Raw genomic sequence first — 13150 nt, 5'->3', positions numbered from 1 at the left:
TGAACGCGCCAGCTTAAGTTAAACCACCAGAACGTATCTCGAGAATATGCATACATTCATGCGTGTCATAATAATAATTTCCATTATAATGGAATTGTAAAATTTCAATTCAATACTGAGTTTTGTTGGAAAAACGTAGTAAGTTATGGCAAGGAGAGAATCAACAGAGATTGAATTATATTTTATGTGAAATAAACTCACGTAATAAAATATCGCCAAAGATTTAAACACACAAAAATGACAACTGTGCAATAATATTATAGTTAAAACCAAAAAAATATATACGAGTATACACAGATTATAAGTGAACTATTGTTTGGTAAAAAAAAATCACAATTATGCTATGAAAGGTTTAAGTTTTGGATGGTTGATGCGAAAGGTTTATTAAAAAACAAATTTCATTGAAAAATATTATTTTATGAAATTTCAAAAATATTACACACATATTTATCATAAATTAAAGCTTATAAATACATAAACATGAAGTCAAGAGACTCAAAAATAGCAAAAGAAATTAGAATGAATGTCCAATATTTACCTTAACAAAGCTCAAAACACCAAACTTCTGAGTTTTGAAAGTAAGTGCTTGAGGAGAATATTAGGCATAAGGTGGTTTGATTTCATAACTAACATTGGAATCCAAAGATGGACGCAGCAGCCTCCTAAAACGAGCGACTGGAGGATGCAGCGGCGGACTTGACTTAGGCGCATGCCTCAGGAGAACCTAAACCCAAGTTGCCTCTTCTTTACACCTGCGGGCTCCCGCCATAATGGAAGGCCGTTGATGATGACTTTTCGGCTTTATTTGGTGGAACTAAGGGATGCGGTATTGACATTTTAGAAGACAAGAGTGCTGACTGGCGATAGGGTCTCCTTGAGGTGTCTGGTGATATCCACTTGCTCCACTTAGAAGCGGATGTGGAACAGAAGTTCAATATTAAACATTCATCTCTAATCAGTTTAGTAAAGAAAGTTGTTGACTTTTTTATGAAATTATAATATTTGTCCATCTTGAACATAATAAAACATAATTCTTCATTTAATCAATTTGGGAAATGCATTGTGGAAAAAATAGGCTAGTAGAAGTGATTAAAAAAATAAAGAGCAACTTTCCACGTACAAAAGATTTTATTAAAATCTTTGGACCTAACCTGCTAACAGCAAACTTCTTAATTTTAAAAGTTTTGCATGCATTAATTAATTTTTTAAAACTAAAAATGCCTTTTTAAGATTATAAATCATTCTCAATTGCCTAAGTTAATCAACTTTAAATATAATAATTACGAACAAGGAAAAATATCATTAAAAATATATTATTCTGTATTTGAAATCACTACAATATATTAAGAAGGAAGTGTTTGCATGTTTCATAGACTATAAAAAGGCGTCTGATATAGTAAAACACACTGAACTGCTGCAAATGCTAGAGGAACGCAACATAGATAAGAGCTTTATAAAAAATCTTCACTGTTCCAGACTGCCGAAATTAGAATTGGTAATGCCTGTTCAGATGGAATTAAAATCAGAAGAGGTGTACGGCAGGGTTGCAAATTGTTGCCGCTATTGTTTAATATGTACTTCGATTATGTCTTCAAAATAGCCCTTGAAAACTCTTCGAAAGGAGTGAAGATTAACGGTACATATATCAACAATATAAGATATTCCAATGACACTGTCATTTTGACTGATAACATTGCTGACCTTTAAGAGCTCCTTCACACATCAAAAATACTAAGTGGGTGGCATTTGGCAGAGCAGACTACTCTAGCATTATTTGACAGCTAGGAAATGAACTGTTGGAGATGGTGGATCAATTTAAATACTTAGGCAGTATTATTACAAAGTCTGTAGACCCAGACGTGGAGGTGAATTGCAGGATCGAAATAGCCCGTAGCACATTCAACAAAATGAGAACCATATTCTGCAATGATAAATTGAATTTAAAACTTAGGCAGAGAATGTCGAAGTGTTATTTTTGGTCTGTTCTGTTGTATGGCTCAGAAACCTGGACTTTGAAAGCACACACTAAAAACCGGTTAGAGGCATTCGAGATGTGGCTTCACAGAAGAATGCTTTATATACCGTGGACAGATTTGGTCAGCCATGTAGAGGTCTTAGGGAGAGCTAATTACACCAGACAGTTATTGAAATGTATCAAGATCCGTAAGATCTCCTATCTGGGTCACATCCTACGCGGAGACAAGTATAAATCCTCCAGCATATTCTAATGGGCAAGATTGAGGGACAACGTGGACCTGGAAGAGGGCAAACGTCTTAGCTGCGAAGCATAAGAGGCTGGACCGTAATAGGATGTGTGGAAGACTTGTTCGGGACAGCACAAGACAGAGGCCTTTTTAAAAAATGATTGCCAATATCGGGGACACCTGATATGGCACAAGAAGAAGAAGAATTCTATGGTAAATATTTAAACACAATGCATATGAAAATATTTTCTGAAATAAAAATGGTTTAGAAATTAATTTGAAAATAATGAACTTACATCACGGATCAACAAAACAGACCATGTCGAAACATTGATACGGCGCTAAGCACCCGTCTTGTGTTCCATTCAACTTAGGTTCTGGAACTTAACTTGTGTTTGACAGCGGTCAGTAAATGTAAAGCAGCATAAAAGGGCACCACATACAGCTTTGAATTCACAGTAAACTGGCAGAGACGGTTAGTCTTTTTTACACTACGCGTTTTGCACAGCAATGATGCGACAACACTCACTTTTCGGAACAAAATTTAAACCTATCGTTCTATGAAGCATCATCTATATTTAACAGGCGCAGTTGGTTAGACGGGTAACTGAAATAGAGGCTTAACGAGTTATTCCTTTAATACAAAAAATTGTACCTCAGTGTGTCGCCATAAAAATAAATAAATTATTCAAGGAACAGATCAGTTTACACCCCATTGGGGTAAATTTACAGGCTTAGCCTCTAAATGAACATAATATTACACACACTATTGATGAATTACAAGTAAAAATGAGATTATAAGGCACACAGGTTTGAAGAATTGTGCATGTATTACGAGCCACACATCATACAATCGTCTTTGTTCTCCAAAGAGCACACAATGGACGCCATTTTGTTCTGTTCGCTTTCCGCTTCTGTTTTAGATATCCCATTGGACATTTGTTCTCTAGCTTTACCCTTGTCAACAGTGAACTGGATGGCGTTAGCTGCCGGCTTAGTTCGCAGATAGTACATTCCGGTCTTGAGTCCCATTTTCCAGGCATAGAAGTGGATGGATGTCAACTTCCCGTAGTTGGGCTCTGCCACGTGGATGTTGAAGGACTGACTCTGGTCGATGAAAGCTCCACGGTCGGCTGCCATCTTTATGAGCACTTTGTTAGAGATCTCCCAAACCGTCTTGTATAATTCTCGGATGTGTTTGGGTATTACTTCCAAGTTTTGGACTGACCCATTATTAGCAATAATTAGGTTTTTCATATCGTCGTCCCACAATTCAGCTTCGGTTAAGTCTCGAAGAAGATGGTGGTTAACTACTTGAAATTCCCCTGACAATACTCTTCGCGTGTAGATATTGGAGGTGAAAGGTTCGAAAGATTCATTATTACCCAGGATCTGCGCTGTAGAGGCAGTGGGCATGGGAGCTAACAAGAGGGAATTCCTGACTCCGTGTTTGGCGATCTTCTCCTTCAGGGCACTCCAGTCCCACAGGTCTGTAGGAGTCTTGTTCCACATATCGTACTGAAGTATTCCCTCACTCACCGGACAGCCGGCGTATGTTTGGTACGTGCCTTCTTCCTCGGCTAATTCACAACTCGCCTCGAGAGCGCCGTAATATAATGTTTCAAATATTTGTTGATTAAGGAGCACCGCCTGATCACTGTCGAATGGCAACCTCATCAATACAAAGGCATCTGCAAGACCTTGGATACCAATACCGATTGGACGATGTCGCATGTTAGAGGTTTTAGCTTCCGGAACCGGATAGAAGTTGACATCTATGATTTTATTTAAGTTCCTAGTGACTGTTTTCGTTACGCATTTTAACTTTTGGAAATCATAAGTCTTATTGTCCTTAACAAACATATTGACTGCGATAGAAGCCAAATTACAAACAGCAACTTCATCCTTAGAGGTGTATTCTACTATCTCAGTACAGAGATTACTACACTTAATAGTTCCTAGATTCTTTTGGTTGCTCTTTCGGTTACACGCATCCTTGTACAGCATGTAGGGGGTACCGGTCTCCACTTGAGACTCGATGATGGCCATCCACAGTCGCTGAGCGGGAACCTTCCTCCTGACGCGACCCTCTTCCTCATATTGCGTGTAAAGTTTCTCAAACTCCTCTCCCCAGCAATCGTGCAGGCCGGGGGCATCGTGGGGACACATGAGACTCCAGTCTTCGTTGTTTTCTACACGCCTCATAAAAAGGTCTGGGATCCAGAGAGCGTAAAACAGATCTCTAGCACGGACTTCTTCTTTACCGGTATTTTTTTTCAAGTCTAGGAAATCAAATATATCCGCGTGCCACGGCTCGATGTAAATTGCAAAAGCTCCGGGTCTTTTGTTCCCTCCCTGATCTACGTAGCGAGCGGTGTTATTGTATACGCGCAACATGGGAAGGAGCCCGTTGGATACTCCGTTGGTCCCCGCTATGTAGGAGCCCTTGGCCCTGATGCAGTGCACATGCAGGCCGATCCCTCCGGCTGACTTGGAAACGAGGGCACACTGCTTCAGGGTATCGTAGATCCCCTCGATACTGTCTTCACTCATCGCAAGCAGAAAGCAGGAGGACAACTGAGGGCGCGGAGTGGCCGCAGAGAACAGTGTTGGACTGGCGTGAGTGAAATATTTCTCCGAGAGAAGGTTGTAAGTTTCGATAGCGGAATCGATATCTTCTCCGTGAATACCAACTGCCACCCTCATGAGCATGTGCTGTGGTCTCTCAGCTACTTTTCCACCGATTTTGAGAAGATACGACCTTTCCAAGGTTTTGAATCCAAAATAATTATAATTAAAATCTCTATCATAGATAATAGAGGAATCTAATATATCGGCATTTTCTAAAATGACTTTATGATGGAAATCCGATATCATGGGTGACCTGATCTTGGTGTGAGGATTAATGATGTTGTATAGATCATCCATTACCTCTGAAAACAAAAAAAAAATTATCAGGACTGCCTGAATGTTGTGCCATTTGTTATTACATTTTACTATATTTGTATATATGTACCGGAGAACTGTTTTTTGGTCTCTTTGTGTAGATTGGAGACGGCGAGACGTGCTGCGAGTATGGCATAGTCCGCATGATCTGTAGTCATAGTAGCGGCAGTCTCAGCTGCCAAGTTGTCCAGCTCTACTGTTGTTACTCCCGAGTAAATACCATTTATTACTTTGAGGGTGATAGATACCTGGGAAATGTACAATAGTTATTACTAACCGAAAACACAGTTCTAGGTGTGAAAAGGAACCAGAACCCTGGATGAGTGTTTTCAACTCGATGGTTACACTCTTGGTGATATTCCTGGAATAGGAAATTGAGTGGAGTCAACCTCATGTAGTGGTTGGCGCATCACCTACCATTCTAGAGGTCACGGGTTTGATCCCTAACGAGGTGGAGACGAAAAATTGTTTTAAAGATGATTCTACATTGTTCCAGGACACTTAAAGTAGAAATCAAAATAACAGAATGAATTTACTAATCAAAAACAAAAAACAAAAATAAACCATCACGCCGTTTCTCCGTAAAGGTAGGCAGAGAGGATAGAATGCCAGATCACTCTATCTTTGCAGACAGATCTCATTCCCTCTACATTCATACATCTTCTCATGCACGCGCGCCGATTATTCCGACTTTTAACATGTCCATCTTCAAGTATTTGTTGGATTTAGTCATGCCATGTCTTTCTCGGTCTTCCTCTATTTCTGCCTCCATCAACATTCGTATCGTAAATATTTTTAGCCGTTCTTTCGCTGTCCATTCGCTCTTCATGTCCAAACCAACGCAGAGCTCCTTTATTGATTTTGTCGATAATGCTTATCCCAGCCTTGCATAATGTACGGATCTCAAAACTTGTGCATCTATCGTACATAGCTTTACCACACATTCGCCAAATCAAATGATTAGTAATGAATGTATTAAATAATCAAATGAATCAATCATTTCCGATATACCATAGATAATTGAGATGGGCACTTCGGGCTTTCATACTTTTTTAAATCATTCGAATGAAAGTTAGTTACTAATGAATACTACCCCCAAAATCTTAATAAGACCCTGGAAGGGGTTAGTGCATTTCATCAATTTATTTAGTTCAATGAGGAAATTCAGTAGTTTTTAATAAAAAAAATTATATTGTATTATCAGTGCTATGAATTTTTTTAGTTTTGCATTCCTGAAATTACTCCGCGTGTGACGTCTCAAGTTCTCTTCCGCTTCTACTCAGTCAGTTCTGTCTATTGGTCCGTTGACAGTAAGCAAACCAGAAATATTTCACAACTGTCTTATCATTGGTCGATTCGTATGAACTAGTGACGTCGTTCAAAATACTTAGTTTTTATTAAAATATATATTTTTTTTAAATACATTTTTGAAAAATTTTTATACATAAGGCTGAAGTTCCTCATTGCTAATGAGGAAGTTCAGTGTCTTTTTTTTCTTTTTTTATTTGTTAATGGAATATTAAACTAAGCCAAAATTTATTTTTTCATATTTATATATAGAATTATCATCGCTATGATTTTCAAAGTTTTGTATTTCTGAAATAACTAATAAAATAAATCACACGGTAAAAATTAGAGCATTTAATTGTACATCGAAGTTTCTCAAAAATGTATGAAAAAATTCATTTAAATTGTTTTAATAAAAATGAACTACTTCGAAACGTCACAGGTGCTTGTGAACAATAACCAATCAATTAATGAGAAAGTTCAGTATCTTTTTTTCCTTTTTTTATTTGTTAATAGAATATTAAACTAGGCCAAAATGTTTATTTTTATATATCGTATTATCAGCGCTATGATTTTTCAAAGTTTTGTATTTCTGAAGTAACTCCGCATGTGACGTCAGAGGTTGTTCTATGACAGTTCTTCCGATTAGTTCGTTTACGGTGACCAAACCGGATATCCTTCAAAGCTCTCATATCATTGGATGGTTCATATGAATTAGTGATGTCATTCAAAGTAGTGCGTTTTTATTAAAATATTTTATTTTTTTTCGTACATTTTTAAGAAATTTTACTGTACAATTTAATGCTCTAATTTCTACCGCGCGCAAGAAAACATTTTTTGTATCCAATTTCCCGTAGGGCTGAAGTTCCTCATTCATCTAAATGAATTACTGCTGACTTTCATTTGAATAAATTTGCTCACCTTACATCCAACAAAAATGACACGCTGCAATTGGAGTCTCAATGCAGTGCCCTATGCACCACTGGATGAGGATAGGGAAATGATGGTGATGAAGAATCAAAAAAACTTTTGTCATTATGTTTAACCAGTAATAATAATTGACATATAAAATGCCATTTTTTTGTGAGAAACCTCTCCATGTGGTACACTAAAGGAAGGATTGCCAGATAATTTGGAAAAGGGGGGAAGATAGATCTTAAAAGGAGCTTAAAAAAGAGGACTTATTCAATTAAATGAGTTTTTTTAATCTAATTTATTTTAATAATCATATTTAGCCGAACCGCTAATTTTTGATAGATGGCAGGTGGACACCCGGAATAAGTGGAGACCATGGGCAAACAAAAGCAGTGTTGGAAGGCCACACAAAAGATGGGTCGACGACATTGCCTCTATTGACAGTAAAACGTAGATGATGAAAGCGGGTGATAGGAAGGAATGGAGAAGTTTGGAAGAGGCCTTTATCCAGCAGTGAAGAGAATAAGGCTGAAGAAGAAGAAGAAGAAGTTGTTAGTTTTTTAACAAATAATTATGAAAGTCTTCACATGACATTAAAAAATATATATTGCATAAGAATCAACGCTTTAACTGACTCCACACTTAATCTGTTCCTTTCTTTGCTCCATTGTGTATCAATCGGAGAGAAAACTCTTTCAACATTCACGTTATGTGCGCTTACATGCAAGTAAAACTCACAGACGTAGAGGGAAGACAGAGCGAGATGCACTTATACCGGCTGGCAAGGCATACAGTAGGTGAGGAAGGACATTTTATAGAAAAGGAGGGCATGTCCTCCTTTAGGGTACCATCTGGCAACCCTAACTAAAGGGGGCTAAAATTCGTAACACGTTTTATCTACAAAGCAAATTAATGATTAGAATTTGACCCCTCACAAATTATTCTAATAGAGATAAAAATATTTATTTCCATTTATCTAAGTGAATGACAAATAGTTCTGTGTGTAAAATAAAATGAGAATACCGGACGAGTGATTGAGACTCGATGGCTACTCTCAGGTAAAAATCCTGAAAAAGGAAGTCGAGTGGAGAAAAGTCCGCCTTGAAGCGTAGTGCTCGTACTGTAAATAAACTCGCTCGTGAACTCAACAGAAGAACCAAAACATTAATAAAATATATTGACATTAGGCTCCAAGCGAATTTGTGATTGTCTTTATTAGACTAATGTTTTTCTCTTCAATTGCAAATCATTAGCATCACCAAAGTACTTACAGTATTAATCATCATCATTCCATTTCTACACCTAATGGTGTATAAGGCATTGAATTGGTACACTAATCGCAGCGTATCTTGATCGTTTTTGTTACATGAAGATAAGATGATCAGTCTTACGCTTCAGGTGCCAGTCCAAGGACTATGAAATATTCTAGTGTAAAAACACCCTTAAAATAAATATTTCTTGTCAACTATGTCGGGAATCGTACCCGAGACTTCTAGCATGGTAGGCAAACGCGCTAACCATTACACCACGAGGCAGACATCTGTGATTGACTTACAAGACTAATGTTTTTCCCTTAAATTGCAAATCATTAGCATCGAAGTACAGATAGTATCAATAAACTAGTGATAAATACTCACCGGGTCTACAAAATCCATGTTCAACCCGTAACATAACTTCTGAATTCTAGAAGTTATCTTGTCTATATGCACCTCTTCCTTTCTTCCTCCTAAGAATAAAAGCAAAATCATTTTTTTTTAAAATGGATTACAAATATCACTGACCAAAATATAACCTCAATCCTGCAATACATATTATCAATGGATCGGAAAGATATTAGAACCAATTTGTATACCATATGAGATATTAGCGAGTAAACAGATTACTAGTCGAAAAACAAAGAAATAATAATATTGATTCTCGAGAATGGCGACCCGACTCTGCCCTAATTGGGTACACGTATAAACTACTAACAGTTCGAGTGTTAGAAAAACGCCAATCTTTTTTCAAAAACAAGTCTGAGATAACTTACCTCGTTTTAAAACGAAAAGTTTGTGAAATTTGCCCACCATTGTTAGATGATATTTTAAGTAAATGTAAATCAGCAAGGTTAGCCTTTCCGAAAAACCTACACGATACTGAAAATAAAATTATGGTTCAGGAATCTATGTGAAGCAAACGACCAAAAACCGACTAGTTTAATATTTACGTTCAATCCTCAGCTGACAAAGCTACACAACGCAAAGAAATAAACTATAAGCAAGTTACAGAAATTCGCGAATCAGAAGCATTGGCAAACGCGCAACAGTGGCGTTTTCCGTTTTCCCGCGCAAATAAGCGGCAAACGCTACGATAAACCATAGACTCGACGAACGCTGAAAACCAAGATCACACACAATTTTAATTTGGGTTTTCAGAAAAAATAATAATGGGTAAAAATCGTGGAACAAAAAAATACAGTTCGACAGAAGGATCAAACCAGACAAAAGCGTTTGATTTGTTAACTTTCTTTTTTCCGTAGTAACATTAAAAACGACTCCGCGACCCCTTGGAATAACAATTAAGGTTCCACTATATTCCTTTGTATACATTAACACCATATGCTGGAAAATCAAAGGATGAGTTGAAAGTTTCAAAGGATGAGTTGAAAGTTTCAAAGGATGAGTTGAAAGTTTCAAAGGATGAGTTGAAAGTTTTAAAGGATGAGTTGAAAGTTTCAACGGATAAAAGAATTTGTGAAAAAGAGTTAACAGTTGTATTAAATAATAAAATATCATTGTCAGATGGAATTTTAGTATTGTAAGGGGTGCCGTGCAAGATATTTTCGATCATAATAAAATTTTCGAATAATTTGATCCATTGAAATTCGTGAAAAATTATGATGATGCTTAATGATGAATAACGATAAGAGTTTAAAAAACGTACAAACTATGCAGAGTGGTAAATGTTATCCAGTTTATAAAGTGATGATTCAAATCAGCCAATGATAAGTCGTAAGCTCTGTAAATGCCTAGAAATCCGTATTCCTTTTCAAAAATGTTCTCCATTTCATTGAATTATCTATAAATCTATGTACGTACAATATGTAGACATGAAAATGTTTTCTAAGTCCCAGATAGCAGTGAAACTTGGTACAAACTTGATTTAAGACTGATGGAAGGTTGAAAAGGAAAATTAGACGCCACAAGTTTTTATCAAAAGTTGCTGGAATCTTGTTATGTCAAGAATGGTATTTCAGAATCTGAAAGTCCTACAGTAATGATCAACACATTGCCATATTCATAAAATATGGAGAGAATTGCTTTTTTTATTTAAACTGTTGTATTTAATCCCAGGACTTTTCTAAAAGACCGATTTTTTTGGCACCACAACAGGCCGTGAGACCTAATTACAGTGGTGAATTGCAGCACTTTACACTCAGCCTTAAGAAAAATCACATTTAATTTTTGTGTTCTTACCAGGAATCGAACCCAGAACCTTTCATGTGTGAGCCAAATGTCTTAACCACTACACCACGGAGGCCGCCGAATTAAATTATTGCATGACAAATATCCAAAAAAGTGGTTAATTCCAAACTACATTCAGATTGGCAATACTATCAGTCATAGAAAAATGTATATTTCACCGTTTTTGTCTGTGGGTTTCATGTCATTTTTAATGCGCAGTTCTGCAGGTGCAGACAAATAGTTCTACATTATCTCTGGGTGCAGATGCATTTGTGAATTCGTATTTTAATTATGCATCATTGGATGTTTTTCCGGCGATTTTAAAACTTTTAATATTGTCGAAGTGTTAATACTACTCAGTTTAAAGGATAAACTTTTGACATGCCACTGAGGAAAAAACAATAAAAATGAGTTTTCGTAGCACTGTCATTCGACAAAACCGTCCTGTCAAGAGTTCTTTAAAAGTAAGTATGATATTAATATCTCATCCACTGCATAGTGCTTACAATAGTTTAAACGGATTAATTATTAAATATCACAAACATTATACTATTATTGAATTGAATTAATTGAATTATGTTTTATTTACAGAACGAAAGGGCTGTTGATAATATATCGATATAATAAACCAATACTTTAACCGCAGAGGCTCTTATACTTCACAAAAGTTAACAGATGGAAGAGTTGAGGAAATGAAGATGTTTAAATATAGGCAGAACGCTTAATGTTACACAGTTTGTAAAGTGGCCACTTCAACCAGCCAATGACAGCACATAAGCCCAGTAAGACTTCCATATTTCCTTCCCAAAATGTTTTCCTTTTGTTGCAACAAATTTTGATTTGAATATCAGATACTACAGATACCCTGAGAAATCCCGCTAGTCGAAAAGCTAGTAAGTCATAAAACAGTTTTATTTATTTGTTTCAGAGTTGAGAGACAAAAGAATGCACCGGACTCTGATCTCCAGTCAATTGACATGAATTATCTGACATCACATCTGACTTTCTTGGCAAAAATAGCCCGTAATTTTTATTATTTATTCAAAATAAATATACTGAGTAATAATAACAAGATATTTGATTTAATATTAATATTTTTAAGAAGCTTCGTGTTTTTTGTTTTGTGTTTTTTTTTTGTTTTGTTTTTTTATTTTTTGCTAAATAAATCAAAAATTGCGTGAATGTTGGTGTGACAACCTTGTAGGATGTTTGTAAAAACAAACATCATGCAAGTTTGTTGGATGGTAACTATGAAGTTTGCTTTTAACTTGCCTCAATTTTACAGAGTTGCAATCTCAAACTTGGGTCAAGCTTGAACTCTTGAGGCAAGTTTAAATTGCTATCTGGGGTAGATTTTATTGATTGAAGACTTTATAAAGTTTGGGGACCAGGAAATATAAGTTTCAATTCAACCACTCTTAATTCTTGCGAATGGGAGCCAGTGCCAAATAAGCTTTTGGCGTCACTGCGACCTGTGTAAATTATTTGTGACGGGTGAATTTAATTCTCACCTTCCAAGCCCAAGTCTTCGAAGAGTCAGGCTACGACCTTACTTTAACTGAAATTAAATTTTAACCATATTTAAAAATGAAAAAAAGGTACATTGACAAAATCATTTTTGTAATAAATAATAAAGAACAAAAAACACGAGGTACATTGCTGATAGTTATTTAATATATATCTAATTTAATTACTTTTTTAAACACAAAACGAAAATAACATTTTTTTAAAAATGTCAACATCATTCTATTCCAATTATTTTAATAAAATTTACTAAAGACAAGAGAAATAAACGGAATATTAACGTACGTAGATTTTTTAATTACATTACATTGTTGAACCACGACGTGCTGCCGCCAGTGACGATTATGAGAAACTCTGTAAATAATAATTTAAACACGATAATGGGCTGATTCGTTCTTAGATTGTAATCGTAAAATACTGCTGTGCAAATACCTTTAAAAAGTATATTACAATTGTACGTCTGTTTTGTAAACTATCCTATAACTTTTTACCCTTATTGTGTATGAGTCCATATATTATTCACAGTGTTTTCGTACAGCGTGTACTTAACCGGTAACATAATAAATATGGCAAAGTATTTTTTACTTTCAGATTAGACTATTGGTATACTATAATAAGTGAGTACGCTTGTGCTCCCAATATTCTTGTATGGCGCAGAAACGTGGACAATTAAAACACGTGAGCAGGAGAGAATGGACTCTTTCTAGTTTTAGGAATAAATATTTAGGGAGCGGGTCCCAAAGGAAACTGTCATAGTCTAATCTACTACGGATGAAGTTGTTATAAAAAAGTTTAATGGTTGAAGGGAAAAAAACCCCACCATACCCTTGA

The 13150-nt window shown here is 36.1% G+C and overlaps 1 protein-coding gene and 1 long non-coding RNA gene across 4 annotated transcripts; one reads left to right on the top strand and one right to left on the bottom strand.

The window, feature by feature from the left end:
• Positions 1-401: 401 nt before the first annotated feature.
• Positions 402-9822, bottom strand: RnrL (Ribonucleoside diphosphate reductase large subunit). 2 transcript variants are annotated; one of them, XM_088240729.1, is made up of 5 exons: positions 9559-9822; positions 9382-9487; positions 8990-9078; positions 5221-5398; positions 402-5137 (listed from the first exon to the last, which is right to left on the bottom strand). In XM_088240729.1, the coding sequence occupies exons 2-5, from the start codon at positions 9419-9421 to the stop codon at positions 3036-3038; spliced, it is 2409 nt and encodes an 802-aa protein (XP_088096855.1). In that variant the 5' UTR covers positions 9422-9487; positions 9559-9822; the 3' UTR covers positions 402-3035. The 2 variants fall into 2 exon arrangements, with proteins under 2 accessions (XP_088096855.1, XP_088096854.1); XM_088240728.1 differs by having other exon boundaries at positions 9382-9822.
• Positions 9823-11014: 1192 nt separating this feature from the next.
• LOC148271922 (uncharacterized) lies at positions 11015-13144 on the top strand. Of its 2 annotated transcripts, XR_015824988.1 has the most exons (4): positions 11015-11259; positions 11387-11577; positions 11724-11818; positions 12911-13144. It is a non-coding gene; the product is annotated as an uncharacterized LOC148271922 (long non-coding RNA). The 2 variants fall into 2 exon arrangements; XR_015824987.1 differs by lacking the exon at positions 12911-13144 and having other exon boundaries at positions 11724-11867.
• The last annotated feature ends 6 nt before the right edge of the window (positions 13145-13150 follow it).

Source organism: Micrasema longulum, unplaced genomic scaffold, assembly GCF_059751315.1.
Source record: "Micrasema longulum isolate JH-2025_06_02 unplaced genomic scaffold, ASM5975131v1 h1tg002578l, whole genome shotgun sequence".
In the NCBI taxonomy this organism is placed as follows: domain Eukaryota; kingdom Metazoa; phylum Arthropoda; class Insecta; order Trichoptera; family Brachycentridae; genus Micrasema; species Micrasema longulum.
This window is presented reverse-complemented; position numbering and strand designations above follow the sequence as displayed.